Below are 18055 nucleotides of genomic sequence, written 5' to 3'. Positions count from 1 at the left end.
CACGCTGAGATATAGGTGAAAAGAGCTCTGATTATCCCAAAACTGGTCAAATAGATTCCTTACCTCAGATCAGATGTCCTCCAAAAAGATTATTCCAATTCCTGATCGCCATTCCAAATATCGATCGCGTTTATTGATCCAACGCTGGGTACTGGAAACATATATTCCACGCTGTTCTGAGGGTGGGCAATGACTGGGATCGTCTCCGGTTACATGCCTGACAAGTAAAATGTGGATTCCGGACTCTTTTTTTCCCATCCATTTCATTCAGTCCAATCCAATGGGTGCAATACCATCCGGAGAGACGATAGGGGGCGGTATTTTCCCTGTTCGAGCTCAGATAGATCCCCACTGGTAACGTGAGGCTAGATTGATGAAAAATTTATGGAAATCGATAATAAAAAAAATAACGATTAAATAACTAGATTTCTCGTTCGTGGCACTCAACGCATGGCATGAACTAACGAGTTTCTCGTGGCTGGCACTCAAAGTGTTAAGGACTCTTGAGCATGCTGCTGAAACGAGCCAGAATCTAACCGGGAACCTTTCGATTACCGGACAACCAATCTTACCTCCTGAGCCACTGTCGCCCCCTATATGAATGATAGTGTAGTGGCAGTGCAGTAGATGTCACAAGACAGACTGAAATGACTCACCTGGTACAAAAGCATTGAGGTATTCAAACCACTGTCTGACCGTGGAGTCTCCGTACATGTTGACCACCTTGCCTTTCAGACACTGGGTGATGGAGGAAGAGTCGTTGAACTGGTGCATCGTGAAGCCGGCCAGGGGCCCTAGCCCGCCCAGGGGCCTCCAGGAGCCAGCGTAGTAATAACCAGCCGGAGTCAGCCGGGCCGGATCCATGCTGCTGCTCTCCGTCTCTGCCTTGGTGTCTGAGAGGAGAGATCAAGGTTATATCATACTGGCCAATCGTGTCTCGCTCTAGCCATAATGAGATATCTCTTATCTCCAGCACCTACTGTGCTCATGAACAAACAATTGCACTCTCATGCACGTGACCAGGCCACGCCCCCGCGTCCTACTATATGACGCCGGACATGGTCACACTCCCCCTTCCTCTTTTTTTGTTTCCAACATGGACGCTGCAGTGCACTCCGTGAACTAGTTGTTATGAAATGCAGAGAGAAATTACACAATGTTGGGTTTTCGCCGGAGGTTCACCAGCCCCTGGAATCTTCTCGGCACATCCTAACAGCGCATCGGGCCTGTCCTGCGTTTCCTCATCTCGAGCTGTCGGGCTAGGTCGCGCACAGGTAGGGCCTGCGCTGCCAGGCATTAATTCTAGCATTTGTGATACTGCTCGTTGTCCCGTGAGACAGCCGAGTTGTGTATTGGCGCGAGGGGCAGGATATTTGGGAAAACATGGTCGTCATGACTCTGTTTTGGGTGTTTTCCCGGCTATCCTAGTGCGCGCGGCTAATGCTAATGCTACAATGCTGGGTCTCCGTTCTTGTTCCCCACGAGGGCTGTCTTTTCTAAAAGGTCTTCCCTCCTCTTAACCATTCATGCTGACGGTCAATCGGTGTCTACTGTTGGGAGTTTTGACGGGGGCTTGTTTACCATTTCATGGGTGGATGGGCTGAGGCCTAGGGCTGGTGTGCTTTTTGTGAATCTATGAATTGTGTGCGGGACTGGTGTTTCTCTGGTCTGCATCCCCTTAACATTTGTGTGTATGGGCTAGCCCATTCTGCAGTGTGTTAGTGGAGTTTTCGTTCATTTATCCCTTCATGGGTGCACACCACAGTGGAGGTTGCTGCATTCCTACTAGTGAGGCAGTGCTTCACTAGTAGTAGTTTTTTGTTGCAGCCACCACTGGTGCTCTGTGCTTGTGAAGCAGGTGGCATCAGTCCTTTGCCTCTGACATGGTGGAACGGTGTCCCGCCCGGCCGACGCCATGGGGCGAGTCGGCCCGGCAGGTGGCTGGTGGGCTGTTAAGCCTATACCGCCACGGTATAGAATTAGCAGCGACTAGCAACATTGTTCGAATTGCTGTTTTTTCTGTCAAAAATGGTGTCTGTGGTGGGGCCTTAGGGCCAGCTGACGTCGAAACATTGCGCAAGGTTTTGAGGTCAATTAGCTTTGACCTAGCCGCAAGCTATAACCGCAGGGAGGGCTAGGATGCGGTCAACGCTTGTTTACAGACATCTTGGTTGGATCAGTCTCCCCTTGAGGAGGAGAGAAGTTGTTTCCCTCCTCAGGGCTCCCCTCTCCGCAGAGGGACTTTGGTCTTTCCGCAGGAGCGCGGGCGGTATTTGACCTAGGCCCCACACCGCCTCACACCACGCAGCCAGAGGTGAGGGCGCGGCCTCGCCAGCGGCTGTGGCGAGGCCCTCAACCAGCGGCCGTGTTTCCCCCGCCTGAGGTACCCTGGGCACAAAGAAAACAGGTGATCGCAAGACCGACAGCCTTGGCGGCCGAGGGATCGGCTACATTAGATGAGCACGCCCTAAAAAAACGTTGCCGTCTAGCTGTGTCTAGCTCGCTCTCCGGTCACTCCCCCCCCCAACATCAGACCCATACTGGACATGTCCCATGGAAGGTTCAGAATTTTGACCGTCTCCCACCTGTTAGACGCTGTCAGGTGGGGGCCTGGTTCTCCTCCATAGACCTGTAGGATGCGTATTCGCATCCCGATCTTCCATCCTAGGGCTTACCTACGCTTCCTTTGCATGGCTTAGCGTACGAGTACCAGAGGCTGCCGTTCGGCTATTCTCTGGCTCCCCGCATCTTCACCAAGTGCGTGTAGACCGCACTGGGGCCTCTGCGTCGTCGGGGGTTACGAAGTGTATTCTGCCCTGGACGACGTTCTGGTACTTGGCCGGTCAGGGTAGATCGCCAGGTCTCATACCAGGCAGGTGGTGTCTCACCAGCCTGGGTTTTGCTGTAGACTGGAAGTAGAGTTCTCCTCTTCCCAGTCAACGGGTGGAGTACTTGGGCTTTTACTAAGCTCAAGGTCTAGATGGGCATCCCTCTCGGAGTGGCGGCGAGTGGTTGGGTTCTCGGCGCGCTCGGGAGGTTCCGTCCTAGGACGGTTACGGCGCTGTCCATGATGCGCCTGCTGCTGGGGTCCCTCTTGGCCTCCTCTTCATGAGGAGGATGCAGAGGTGGTTTTTTTCCTGTATGGAAATGGACCCGGTGTGAGACATATGGAAGCGACTGAAGGTTCCCATGTCAGTATGTCAGTACTGGGGGACCTCGTCTTCTGGGGAGGGTCTGGTGCCCTCACCTGCGGGGTCCCCTTGGGCAGCAGGCTGTCACATGTCACAGTCTTCACCGAAGCCTCCCTCATGGGATGGGGGGGACGTGTCGGACCAACGCAGTAGGGGGCAACTGCCATGCTGACCGGTCTGCGCTACATTCAATGTGTTGGGATTGAAGGCAGTCCTTCTGGTCCTCAAACGACTCGACCACCTTGTGGTGGGCAAGCGTGTTTTGGTCAGGACTCAGGACGGACAACACGATGTCAGCGTCGTATATTGTCGGACAGGGAGGAGTGCGCTCCCCCCGTCTGCACCGGGCGGCGGTCGGGGCTCTGGCTATGGGCGTTCTCCATCTGCTCTGCCTGAGGGCTCTCCACATCCCCGGCAGGGTGAATGTGGGTGCAGGTGTGATATCGCGGGGCGGTCCTCACCCTGACGAGTGGGGACTATGTCCAGACATAGTCGGGCAGGTCTGGGACCGATTCCATGGCCGTCCGGGATTCTGTACACTTTCGCCCCCTTACACCTGATAGCTCAGCTGTGGGGGCAGGTACATCGGGAGCGCGGGACTTGGTCCTGGTCGTGCCGGGCCGGGGCTCAGCTGTGTGGTCCCCGGCCCTGATTCAGCTCTGTGTGGCCCCGCCGTGGCCTGTTCCGTGGTCACCGCGGGCCCTCTCTCAGGCACGCGGAACTCTGTTCTGCCTTCCTGTTCTGGGGCAGCCTCTAGGCTTGGCTGCTGACAGTGTGAATCTGGTGGGGATGCGTCTTGACTATTCTGTGGCTAGGTCTAAAGTAACTAGCTCCACCTTCTCAGAATTTTCCCTTTTTTTTTGTTACATACTGTAAAATTACAGATTCATACCTTCAAAATAAGCCATCAATTGTCAAATTTGAGACGATAGTTTTCAATCAATGTCCTATCAAACATTCTGGTAAAATCCTAACTACTTTTCAGGATAGGACTTGAACTTGATCCAAGTTCATTCAGCTATCTGATGAGAGAACTACACTCCCAGAATTCAATGTGATCATTGTCACTAGAACCATTTCACACCTGGAGCAAAGGCCCAGTCATTCCTTTGTTATTCCAGTGAATGGACCCAGCAGGAGGCCTAGCCTAGCGACAAGCGGCCACTACATAGTTGGGTATTGAAAAAAAATGCTCATATCCAAAAGTAGTAGATAGATATAGGTCATACATGTAGGTATGCACTTGTCCTAATATACTAACCTACACTGTAGCACTCAACACTTTGATGAACATTGTTACTCAGCTGATAGAGTTGTGCCCTTCCTCAATAAAGCCCGAGAGAGAGAGAGAGAGAGAGAGAGAGAGAGAGAGAGAGAGAGAGAGAGAGAGAGAGAGAGAGAGAGAGAGAGAGAGAGAGAGATGGTATTTACAGTACTGTACCATATCACATACCATATCACCTACTGTACAAGACTGTACAAGAAATTCCTTCTGTAATGTACTGATTTCTTTTGATTTCTCTGTTTGAGAGAGAGAGAGAGAGTGTGTGTGTGTGTGTGTGTGTGTGTGTGCAGGGGAGTAGCTGGGGGGGGGGGTTAGGATGATTCCAAGGGCCCAGCAAATGCCCCACATTTTTTATAGATTGGGGGCCCCACATTTTTTAATAGATTGGGGGCCCACAAATTGATTCTTTCATGGGGCCCAGAATCTCCAGCTACGCCCCTGTGAGCGCACCTTTCTACTCTAGAGAGCTGTCATCACCGTGATGCGCGCTTGAATGAACTGCGAGATAACTCATAACTCGTACACACACGCACTCTGTCTCTGCCATACAGTAGTTATGTTGTTTTAGCGCGACGTGGGTATATACACAGGCGAGGATGAAAAGCATGTTAGACTACTTTTAATACATAAATTAACTGTATTCTCGAGAATGATAATAATAATAATGCAGGACCTCTTCAGATTATATTATCAACGACAGACAGTGAGAAACACAACCCCCCCCCTCTCGCGCTGAAGAATATGCATATTAGATCACTCAGTGATTAACACCTATGCGCTGTTTGTGTGTGCGCGCGTGCATGTACGTGACGCGTTGTAGTTTCGGGAAATACAGGGATCATTTAGAACTATACAATTTAGCAAGAATTAAACATATTTACAAGTCGTATTACGTTTAGCAAGTAAGGATACATATAGATTACACTATATGCACTCGAAATTGTCTTTGTTCTATTTTTACAGATTTTTGAAAAACGGGACTTCCTGAGCATTTGTGAGAGATTTAAATCCTTTTGTTCTCCGCCCACGGGTGCAATAAGCCCCGTTGACTCCTAAGGGTAACGCTATCCGGTATGCGCACGCTCCGTCCTCTACCACGGCTTACGCTGGGGAGTGGCGTATGGTCGAGTGTGGCGGCGGAACGTTGTTCAGCCACCATCTCGTGGGACGTTCCTGCTTGGCGCTCTGTGTCTCAAGCCTGTGGAACGTTCTCTGTCTCCGAGTGGGACCTCCAACTGGTCCTGGGCCGGTTGTCGGAGGCCCCGTTTGAGCCTCTTGAGCAGGCGCCATTGGATCTGCTGTCTTGGAGACCGCGTTCTTTTTGGCCATCACCTCCGCTAAACGCGTGGGTGAGCTGTGTGCTCTCTCGTTGCGGCCTGAGTGCCTGTCTATTTGTGCTAATAGCGGTGCGACTCTGAGGCCTAATCTAGTCTTCGTGCCAAAGAATATCCGGAGCTCTTTTCGCTTCAGGGATATTGTGATTCAGGCGTTTCATCCGCCTCCTCACGCTAGTGGGTTAGAGGCGAGCCTTCATCTGTCGTGTCCTGTCCGTGCTTTGGGGGTTTACCTCAGTCGGACTCGGGATCTTAGGGCTGCCGATCAACTTTTTGTTTGTTACGGTGGCCCTCGCGCTGGTGAGGCACTGTCCAAGCAGCGCCTGTCACATTGGTTGTGCGAGGGCATTGCCCTTTGCTACACGTTGGCTGGACAGGTCCCCCCTGGGGGTGTCAGGGCGCACTCCACTCGTGGAGTGGCGGCCTCTGCCGCCTTGTTAGGCGGGGCCTCGTGGAGGACATCTGTGCTGCGGCCTCCTGGTCCTCCCCGGGTCCCTTCGTTAAGTTTTACCTCATGGACATGACTGGGGATTCTGTCTCCCAGGCGGTTCTGAGGTCTGGGACCTCCCCTGCGTCCCGCCTGTCGGTGGGTTAGCAGGGGTGTGTGGGTGTGTGCCGCGGGGTGATGCGTCACACGTGGTCCCGCCTGTACTGTGCATTTTTAGGAGTCTCTGGTTCCCTCTTTTTTGCACTTTGGTGGAGTTGACTGCCTCCCCCCCTTCGTTAGGGCGGGTAGGTGGACGGGACTCCCCTCCCCCCTGGTAGTAGGGCTTGCGGACCCTCAGGGGGTACACTTGTTGGGCCACGCGTCTGCTCTGCCCCATATCTCATTATGGCTAGAGCGAGACGCGATTGGCCAGTATGATAATATAACGAAAGGTTATCCTATAACCTAGTTATATGAATACTGGCTGAGCGTCTCGCTCTTAGCGCCCTGAGGTCCCTTGGTTGGGTTTTCAGTGTTGGAAACTTTTTCTGAGGAAGGGGGAGTGTGACATTGTCTGGCGTCATATAGTAGGACACGGGGGCGTGGCCTGGTCACGTGCATGAGAGTGCAATTGTTTGTTCATGAGCACAGTAGGTGCTGGAGATAAGAGATATCTCATTATGGCTAGAGCGAGACGCTCAGCCAGTATTCATATAACTAGGTTATAGGATAACCTTTTGTTTTAACTACAGAACATTATTAACTACAGAACCACATTATTAACTACAGAACATTATTAACTACAGAACCACATTATTAACTACAGAACCACATTATTAACTACAGAACATTATTAACTACAGAACCACATTATTAACTACAGAACCACATTACCACATTATGAACTACAGAACCACATTATTAACTACAGAACCACATTACCACATTATTAACTACAGAACCACATTATTAACTACAGAACATTATTAACTACAGAACCACATTATTAACTACAGAACCACATTATTAACTACAGAACATTATTAACTACAGAACCACATTAAACTACAGAACCACATTATTAACTACAGAACATTATTAACTACAGAACCACATTATTAACTACAGAACATTATTAACTACAGAACATTATTAACTACAGAGCCACATTATTAACTACAGAACCACATTATTAACTACAGAACATTATTAACTACAGAACCACATTATTAACTACAGAACCACATTATTAACTACAGAACATTATTAACTACAGAACATTATTAACTACAGAACATTATTAACTACAGAACATTATTAACTACAGAACCACATTATTAACTACAGAACCACATTATTAACTACAGAACATTATTAACTACAGAACCACATTAAACTACAGAACCACATTATTAACTACAGAACATTATTAACTACAGAACCACATTATTAACTACAGAACATTATTAACTACAGAACATTATTAACTACAGAACCACATTATTAACTACAGAACCACATTATTAACTACAGAACATTATTAACTACAGAACCACATTATTAACTACAGAACCACATTATTAACTACAGAACATTATTAACTACAGAACATTATTAACTACAGAACATTATTAACTAAAGAACCACATTATTAACTACAGAACATTATTAACTACAGAACCACATTATTAACTACAGAACCACATTATTAACTACAGAACATTATTAACTACAGAACATTATTAACTACAGAACATTATTAACTACAGAACCACATTATTAACTACAGCATTATTAACTACAGAACATTATTAACTACAGAACATTATTAACTACAGAACCACATTATTAACTACAGAACCACATTATTAACTACAGAACATTATTAACTACAGAACCACATTATTAACTACAGAACATTATTAACTACAGAACATTATTAACTACAGAACATTATTAACTACAGAACCACATTATTAACTACAGAACCACACTATTAACTACAGAACCACATTATTAACTACAGAACATTATTAACTACAGAACCACATTATTAACTACAGAACATTATTAACGTTAGGTTATGACTATAACCAAGTTCTGTTAGTATAGCGACGCTCGGCGTCACTCTCTGCACTGTCCTCGCACACGTGCACACGCACTGAATAAAGACCACAATGTACCTTTAATCCCAATATTTGTCTGACCACACCCCTATCAGCTTACCCATATAAGCAGGGGTGGGGCCACCCACTCGCCTCCTTCCCAAGCTTTCACCACAAGGCGAGATCAAGGGCTGCAGCGGCGTCGGACGCCGAGCGTCGCTATACTAACAGAACTTGGTTATAGTCATAACCTAACGTTCTGTATCGTATAGCTCTCGCTCGGCGTCACTGCACAAGGGAGGCCGAGCGAGAGCCATCGGCCGACAAATACACACCGCTGAAAGCCCCCCACAACCATCAGAACAGGGAGGGCCGAGCCCCCCCGACCCACCCTAATGGAGGGCTTCACAGGAGGGCGACGGACCCGACCGTGCGAAGAGGCACTCAAGCAACTCAACGCACAGGGTGAGCAGCCGTGGCTTGACCCCACGACTACACACACGCACAACCCGCATGCCACCCGGGAACGAACGGAGGAAACAACCTCGTTACTGCCCCCAGAATCACGGGGTCAAGGGCAAACCCAACCCCGTGGCAAGGCCGTAGCAGCGGAGCGCGAAGGAAGACCCAGACCCACCAAAGGGACTGGACCCCCTGGAACGGGAGCCCGGAGAAGTCCATGATGCCAGCATCAAGACCCCACCAGGTGGGCACTTAGTGACCCCGCCCCCCACATCGCCAGCGTATTCGGACAAAGGCCCCTCAGCCGAGCGGGCCCTGTCCCCCCAACCGCCTGGCACACTGACCCTGCAGAACAGGCAGTAAGCATGGCCGTAAGCACACAAAAAAGGTTGACCAACGGAAGCAGGCAGCGCACCGGGGAAAAAAACAGGCAACAGGCTATTAACCCTAGCCTGGAGACTGCGGACGAGACAGGCGCCAGAGGGGACAGCTGAACACAGCCGCCCCGGCGGAAGGAGCGTAAGCGGGCGGTGTTGCATGACCAAGCCTCCATTTAAAAAAAACCCACCCAGAGGGGTTGAGGCAGAGAAGGCTGACATGATTGGCAGACGTCATGAACGTGCAGGGGCACCCTCAAACGGTGAACCCGGGAGTTGACACTGCTCCAACACACCAGGGAATCAACCACCTTGGTGTTACCCAATGCGGTGGTTGTTCCTATAACCTCTCAAGAAAAAACTCCAAAACACACCTGCGGGTATACACCGGCTATTAGGGCTGACCTTCGAAGCTTTTTTTGGCAATCGAAGCTTCGGGGCCGAGCTTCGATTTTAATTCGAAGCTTCGAAAAAAAATTTAATTTTTTTTTTTTTTTATATATATATATTTTTTTTTATCTTATGTTGTGGGACTTGTACAGCACTTTCGTAAACGTTGTTGTTTTTAAATGTGCTCTATAAATAAAGTGGGTTGGATTAATTAATTAAGTAGCCCCTTTCGTGACTGACGCATCCAACAAGGTTTCACTCGGCTGTGTGATTTAATTCAAGGTGGATCGCTGTTGTCGTTTGAACAACTTCAGATTTCATGGGAACTACCAATCCCCCAAATCAAGAATGTTTAAGATGAATGAAGTAAGATTTTGATTATTTGAAATATGGCCTGTGTAGACTAAACTATGCACAGAATTATGTCAGTCTACAAGGTCCGGATTCTACATGGTCCGGCAATGTAGACCTTGTAGACTCCACTACAGACCAATTATCAGTGAATGTTCATGCATTTTTAAGAAGGGCAACTTCCACAAAAAAACAAAGAACTCAGCAAAACATCTCAGTAGCACCTTATCTAAATGTTATATTTCATATATGGAGATTCATATTTATTTATGTATTGCATGCATTTCTACATTTTATTTCCTATTTTGTTTATTCATCCCAGTATCTTTCTTTCTTATGTGTGGAATTCTACAAGGTGCGCGCACACACACACACACACCTACACACACCTACACACACACACACACACACACACACACACACACACACACACACACTTACATTTAGTCATTTAGCTGACGCTTTTATCCAAAGCGACTTACAAGTTCTGTACGACAAGACAGCAAGAAGGGTACAACTCTATCAGCTGAGTAACAATGAAAAAAAAAAAATTATTAATATATATATATTTTTTTTTAAACTTCGATTTTTTTTTTAATGTTCGAAGCTTGTGCCATCGAATCGAACGTTCGAAGCTTCGAAGCATTTAAGACAGCCCTACCGGCTATACCGCAGTACAAGTGTTTCAGTTTTTCAAAAAAGGGTTAACCCAGGCCTACGGGTCGACGAAACATTACTTCGGACCGGGCCCGGCGATACGGGAAGCACAGGGTCACCAGAGGAGGTCAAAGACCACCCCAACAGGCCCCTCTTCGCCATGAGAGGAGCGAAAAAGAATGGAGAACCAGCCCCTAAGCACACCGTACTTGGTATTCCCAGGCGGTCTCCCAACCAAGTACTAACCAGGACCAACCTGTGTAGCGGCCGAGATCTGACGAGATCGAGCGTGTACAGGTTGGCATGGCCGTAAGCCATTACGACAGTGCTGAGTAAAAAACGTACCCAACCAGGGTGTAACTGAGGGGTACAATTCCCTGACTGTATTAATCAAGTATTAGTATCATTAAACTACTACCGTCCTGTACATTACTGGCCAATACCGTACAAAGGTATATCAGATTAGAACACTTCCACAATAACACAGTTTCCACACAAATACTCATTTAGAATATTTATTACATTAAGAATATGATATTACATTACTTTGGTCACTTTAGATGCGCTTATAAGGCAAAGAATGTGCAGGCAAATCAATAATGAATATTAAGTAATTAGATCTAGGGATATTCTGGGAAGGGGGGGTGTACTACCGGTTGTAAGCCAGCAGGGGGGGGCAATGCTCTATGAAAGTCAATGGTCCACGGAGGCGATATCACCCCTATGTCAGCGGGGAGAGGCAGCCTGGTCCCAGGGTGCGCGCCGCGCAGATGAAAGCCGTGGAGCCTCTGGTACGACAGAGACTGGCTCGAGTGATGGTCTCACGGGCAGGTGTAGATCCCACAGTAGCAGTGGGGTAGGCGGTTCTCTGCTCCAGCAGCTTGGTCAAAGCAATGAAGAATAATAATCCTTGCCGGAAGGTGGCTCTGCTGGTCCGGTGTAGGTATCCTCCGGTGCGTGGTAGTGCACGGTTGAACTTGACGTTGCTATCCTATTAGTACGCGGCAATAAATGCTCTATGTAGACGCACAATTACCCACTTCACGTGGTCTTTGACTCGTAATGAAGGTTTACTAATAAATAGCGAACGATACGTTAAACAAACGTATTAGGATAACACGAGACTCTATCTTGGGGCGATGCGAGCCCTACTCTGCCCACGTTGCGTAGTGGGGAGAGACGTCACTTGGATAACTGGAACTGAACGAGACTGAACGGGACAAGGGACTAAGAGAAGTTCTACATTTCTTGCGCCCTATTTATGTGCACGGTGAACAAATAGTACCATTCGTATTTCGGTAGCCGTATTCCTACGCGGAACCGGGGCTAGTTGGGACATGTTCGTGTCGGTAGCTTTCAAGTCAGGTCTAGGGGGGTAAGTCATTGGCGCCTAGGGGATCGCTTCCAATAGGAGAACGAATATCATGGTCTGTCCTGTACCAGGTAAAGGGATATTCCGTATATATGTACAAAGAATATACAAGGGATATCAAACGATATACAAATATTATACATGGGATCTCAGGCAATAAATATATATATTCGGTTTAATCTGACCCTTTGTAACACAGGGTCTCCATAGTGCTTAACCCTGTGACACCCGGACCAACCTGGCATTTTTCCCCCTGAAAAAAGCCCAAGTCCCTCAGGGTACCAGAACAGCAGATCTGCATCCCCAGCGGACAACGGGTTCAACTGATCCAGACCAGCGTGACCAGAACCAGTCCCGTGCCCTAACACGCCGACATGCCTACTCCAGGAGAAGGGGCAGATATGCGTGTTGATCTTAAACATGAAAAGAAGGCGCCACCCAGACGTTCGGGCGAAACCGCGCCCGGTGGCCCACCCCCAGGGCGTGAGACCCCGCTACATATGTTCAGATCCATTCCGTCATCATCCCCCAGACATGAACGAGAATCCGTCGATGACAAAAAACCAGGTCGTTGGATTTGGTCGTCGGAAGAGGAAAAACCTCCATCCCAGTTGCTTTATAAAAACGCCGTTTTAACCTCAAGCAACCAAGGCGTGCCAGTCAGTCGCCTGTTTACAGAACACCCCGAGCTAGCACTATACGTGCGTCGGGACACACCCACATCAATGAACAGGCTATTTAGACCTGTCATTGAATCCCCAAGGCGCCATGGGGAACGACAAGAGGGGTGTGACACTTCCTAACTCCAACTCTTTTTAGTAGAAAAGAAGGAAGCACCAACAGTATGTATCCCAGTCTACACAGCCGGGGGTAAAAATTGTTAACATTTTTACATCCCACCACCCTCCCATAGGAAGGAGATGGGAATCCCCAGAGAGACTTCCCACGCGAGCTGTACAGATTGAAAAGAATATATTGCACCTTGAGCCATGTAAAAAATTGGATTTAGGGCTCTCCAGGGAGGAGGCACTGAACCCATACACACTCAATAATCGAATTGAATCAAATACATACACAATAGAGTAGGACTCCTTCTAGAGGGTCCACTCACCTTGACAATCTGAGGAGGAGGCTCTGTACTCTGAAGGAGCCTCCCTCACATGGAAGGAGGAGTCCCGACTCACAGAAGGCCCGAATAGGAGCTTGGTGAGGAGGAGCCCTGACCACCCCCCGAAACAGATCCATCACATGGACCTGAACAGCACACGGAAGTCCTACCAACAGAGACGCGCACGGTGACGTACTCTATGGCGGGGGAATTTCTGCGGTGCACACGCCCAATATTCCAGGCCGTGGGACCATGAAACTCCCCCCCCCCTCACCCCGTAACGTGCGGGACCGCAATGTGACAGGAACCTTGAAGGACAGGGGGTGTACCCCTGACCAACAGAAAAAAGGGGGAGAGGAAAGGTTACCAGTTCACCCCTTTACGACCCCACACCCATGATACGATGTAATGACAAAAAGAGAGTATGACACATGTTGTGAAGGGCCAGATTAAAGCTGAGAATCTACGTTTTATTGTTTTATATAACTTGTCTGGGCATGTTGGGACATGCCTGGTGCCGGCGCATTGATTCCAGACGAGAGCTGAGGCTTGGCACTAGAAAGCCACTTAAGTATATATATCGTGGAAGGCGCGAACAGTAGCAGTTCGGTGAAACAGTGTTAGTGCAAGCAGTTCGTCTAAACAGAGTGTTGTGAACCTAACGTGAATAAGTAAAAGTGTCAGAGCTAATGCAGTAACGTCAAGTTCGACTTAGCTTAATGTGAAGTAAAGAGTCGTCATTTAGTGTGAATCGTGTTATAGCAGTTCGTTCGGTGTGCAGCATTACCAAGCAGTTCGTTCGGTCGTTCGGTGAAACAGTGTTAGTGCAAGCAGTTCGTCTAAACAGAGTGTTGTGAACCTAACGTGAATAAGTAAAAGTGTCAGAGCTAATGCAGTAACGTCAAGTTCGACTTAGCTTAATGTGAAGTAAAGAGTCGTCATTTAGTGTGAATCGTGTTATAGCAGTTCGTTCGGTGTGCAGCATTACCAAGCAGTTCGTTCGTTTAGTAACTAGTGTAAAACCTTAGCAAGTGTGCGTGGACTTAGTAATTAGTGCCAGTACACGAGGAGGGCCTAGTCGTGGACCTACTGGACATGTGCATATTGGAACCTACTGCGGCGATTGCAGAACCAGTATTGGTTGGATTATAGTGATTGTGGAACGTACTACCGTGGAGAAGAGCCTTGTTAATACCCACTGTCGTTTGGATTTAACCACCTTGAAGATCTTACCTCGGGCTAGCTTCGAGGACCGAAGCTAGCTGGCTATCATCATTGCTATCGAGCAATTAGATTACAGCTATTGCTTTGCTGCTGAGCATTTGGATTATAAGGACTGGATCTATACGAGAACCCCTTCTTCTTCAAGTGAACAGACTGAGTATCCGAACATCCTTCCTTCCTCCAGAGCTTACATCTCTGGGAGGATACCCCCTGTCTCCAGCGGTACCATCGTTTGCCCCTATAGTGCCATCCCACGCCAGGCGGCGTTTAATCTAGTATCCCAGCTTAGGAATTATTCATTCCAACTGACTTTGCTACTCACTGACTTTATTCATATTCTTCGCCATACAAGCGCGACCATTAATTCCCATTCTGTACAATTACTGCATAATAATAAATACTATAAATGATATTTCTTTGTCACCGTGCCGTCTTATTCTGAGTGTCTGCCATATTATAACTGTACTGTCTGGCAAGTAATAATAATAATAATTAGCAGTGGTTTAATCTATCACAATCTTTAATACAGTCAGGGTTTTGTAACCCCTCAGTTACAATTGGTCCTTCGAGCCGGATGGTATCAGTAATCTTAATCATATTAATAGTGATATGGCCAGCGGCGGACACTCTCCAAACAGCTCTCCTAAACTAGAGCGCCCTAGGCGCCAACGTCAGCCCCCTCCACACTTGGAGGACTACGCTGTCGTTCTACCTCCTAGCTTATCTAAAAAGACGTTAAGCGCGGATAAAACTAATAGCTTAAGCATGCCCAACCTAATCGACTTGTCGGCCCCACAAGTAAAGACCCCAGTGGGTTCAAACGAAACTGACTTAGCTCACGGGGGGGGGGACAAGCGGGACATGACTTGACTATGCCCAACGACCACAGCGCCACCGAGATGGACCTCGGAGCGCCGGGGGATAAAGACAGCGCCACCGGGATGGACCCCGGAGCGCCAAAGGATAAAGACAGCGCCACCGGGATAGACCCCGGAGCGCCAAAGGATAAAGAGTGCCGCGTCTCAGAGATGGACCTCGGGGCGCGGGAGAAAGTAAGAAGCAGCGCTCTAGAGATGGACCTCGGAGCGCGTAAAGAGAACAGGTCACCACCAAGTCCTGTCAGCGCCAGATCACCCTCATCAGTGTCATCCCCCAGCGAGGCTGACCAGAGACTAGCGCAAGCCCTGATCGCCACACTGACAGCTTCAACTGAAAGAGACCGTCTCCAAGCGCAACAACAGAGTGCGCGCGAACAGTCTGCAGTGGAAAGAGAACGTCTCCAAGCGCAACAACAGAGTGAGCGCGAACAGTCGGCAGTGGAAAGAGAACGTTTCCAAGCGCAACAACAGAGTGAGCGCGAACAGTCGGCAGTGGAAAGAGAACGTCTCCAAGCGCAACAACAGAGCGAGCGAGAACGCATCCGACTAGAAGAGAGTCGCCTCCAGGCTGACGCAGCGATGACCATCAGACTGGAAGAGAGGCGCCTCCAGGCTGAAGAAAACATTCAGCGAGACCGCGCCAATGCACAGCGAGAGGCGGAAAGAGACCGCCTGCAGGCGCAGATGATGGAGCAATTACTCCAGAGGGCGACCCCCCACTCCTCCACCCGGAGCTCCCGGAGATCATCTCTACACGGGTCGAGGGCACCTTCCCCTCCCCGATCAGTCCATACGGGACCCGACCACCGGGAAGACCCCACCTACGTCGCAGAGAAACTAACTAAGAGACTTCAAGGCCTAACGGAGGATGAGGGAGAACATCAAGCCCACCAGCACGAACCTATTTTGGACCCGGAGGCCCAGTACAGCCCCGAACTCAGCCCCGAGCCGCTGCGTTACGAACCCCCGACCCAACCCATGGGTGAGTTTAATACACAGTCCGCACCGAGGAGCAGTACCTGGGGGCCCGGCCTCTGGTTCCCACCCAGCACTAACCCACGACCACCCGTACGGGGAGACTCGCCCAGGAGGCCTCTCCCCCTACGCGCATCGGTGTCCCAGCCATCCATGGCATCTTACCTTGGAACACCCACGTTCCCAGACTTTACGCGTGAGGACAGAGCACAGTATACTGAACTACGCATGTGTAATAATAATAATTTATTAAGCACCTTAAAGTGCCCAGAGCGCATAACATAGCGCTGGCATATTCGAACTCAAGAACCCCCTACTCTGATGCTCTGGTGGCCCTCGACGCGCGCTATGGACGCATATGGGATTACGTAATCCAAGAAATACGAGATATCGACCGCCTCCCCCCAGCCAAAGACAATAGAGCACTAGATGACCTCTCTATCAAGGTGCAATCCCTTGTGGGGATGCTCGGGTCACAGAAGGAGAAGGGGAGATATGAACTATATGCAAATTCCAACGTGGAGCGGATACTGGAGAAGCTCCCTCCAGCCCGTCAAGAGCGTTTTCGGCGGCAGAGAGACCACCGTGACCCCCACGGCCCAGAACCATCCCTCCTAGACCTGGCTGACTTCCTGGCAAGGGAGGTCAGCAGTCTACGACTAGACACGTTCACGTGGGGTGGCTCCAACCCTAAAGATGAATCGAGGAGGTTCAATGACAACCGCCGGTCCGTGACCGTTATGCACCAGGCCGAGTCAGTGCCGCGGCACAAGAGCCATAACACCCCCCCCGCGAAGGGAAAGTGGAAGATTGCCTGCCAGTATTGTGAACAGGAACATTGGCTGTCTCAATGCGACACCTTTAAGAAGTTGACTGCTGACGAAGTGAGTCAGTGGATCAAAGCGAACCGCCGCTGCTTCCGCTGCGCGCGCAGCCACATGGCAGCTGAGTGCCGCCTGAAGAAAAGATGCAGCAAGTGCGACGGCGCCCACCTGGATGTCCTACACGACAGCAACAAGCGGAGACCCGTACCACAAAGCAGCTCGAGAGCAGATGTCCTGTATATAGACCCTGCGAAGAGCGGGAGCTCCCGAGTGCTCTTGAAAGTGGTCCGAGTGCTCCTAAGCTACGAGGACAAGGTTCTGGACACTTACGCCGTCCTCGACGATGGGTCTGAAAAGACTCTCCTCCTCGCTTCCGCCGCAGCCCAGTTGGGCCTGCGGGGTACCGAAGAAACAATGACAATCCGTACTATTCGGCGAGATCTAAAGACCATAAAGGGCGAAAACGTCTCATTCACAATAGCAGCGGTCGAGCAGCCCGAGAAGCGGTACAGCATCACTAATGCCTTTGTAGCAGAGTGAAGTTGTTATGCTAGAATCATGGACAGAAACTGTTATCTCTTATCTTAAATAAGTAGGCCAAGATGGAAACACTCTTATTTTGAAGGAACAAAGTGGACCGAGCTCACTCTAGTGTTATGGAGGGGTGCCTTGGTTACTAGCTTATATTAATTTCCTCACATTGAGTTATTGATTCTCCAAACGAAATTCCTTTTTGGGTCTTTTATAATGGGTTTAGAGAAGATAGGATATCTTTCCATTGAATATTTGTTGTATTGTAAAGACGTTCAACTAATGTACACAATGGTTTAGCCGGTTTGTCGACGAGAGACACGCCGGCGGAAGTGCTCGCTCTCTTTGAGTTTTGCCGAGCACGAGAGCACAGGTACATGCTTTCAGTTACCTAACATTGAATTTAATTGCTATGTATAACTTGTAAAATTGATTTATGTTTTGGTTTTGGTACTGAAATACCCTGTTGTGTAATGACATTAATTCGCCCTGTGTAAAACAGCCACAGTACGTTCGTGTACTAACTCATATTCTGTTAACAATGATAGGTGGACTAAACCACGG

At 49.0% G+C, this 18055-nt stretch overlaps 1 protein-coding gene across 1 annotated transcript in view; it reads right to left on the bottom strand.

The window, feature by feature from the left end:
• nxpe3 (neurexophilin and PC-esterase domain family, member 3) overlaps positions 1-18055 on the bottom strand; it is a gene marked incomplete at its 3' end in the record, with an annotated part of 76339 nt that overhangs the window by 1239 nt on the left and 57045 nt on the right. The window contains exon 5 of the mRNA XM_084314662.1: positions 657-893. Within this exon, the coding sequence (XP_084170788.1) occupies positions 657-893 (237 nt within the window). The remainder of the gene's footprint in view (positions 1-656; positions 894-18055) is intronic.

The sequence above is a fragment of the Notolepis coatsorum genome (genome assembly GCF_963971535.1).
Source record: "Notolepis coatsorum genome assembly, chromosome: 5".
NCBI classification, from domain to species: Eukaryota; Metazoa; Chordata; class Actinopteri; order Aulopiformes; family Paralepididae; genus Notolepis; species Notolepis coatsorum.
The sequence above is the reverse complement of the archived record's forward strand: the minus strand, read 5'-3'. Positions and strand labels throughout refer to the sequence as shown.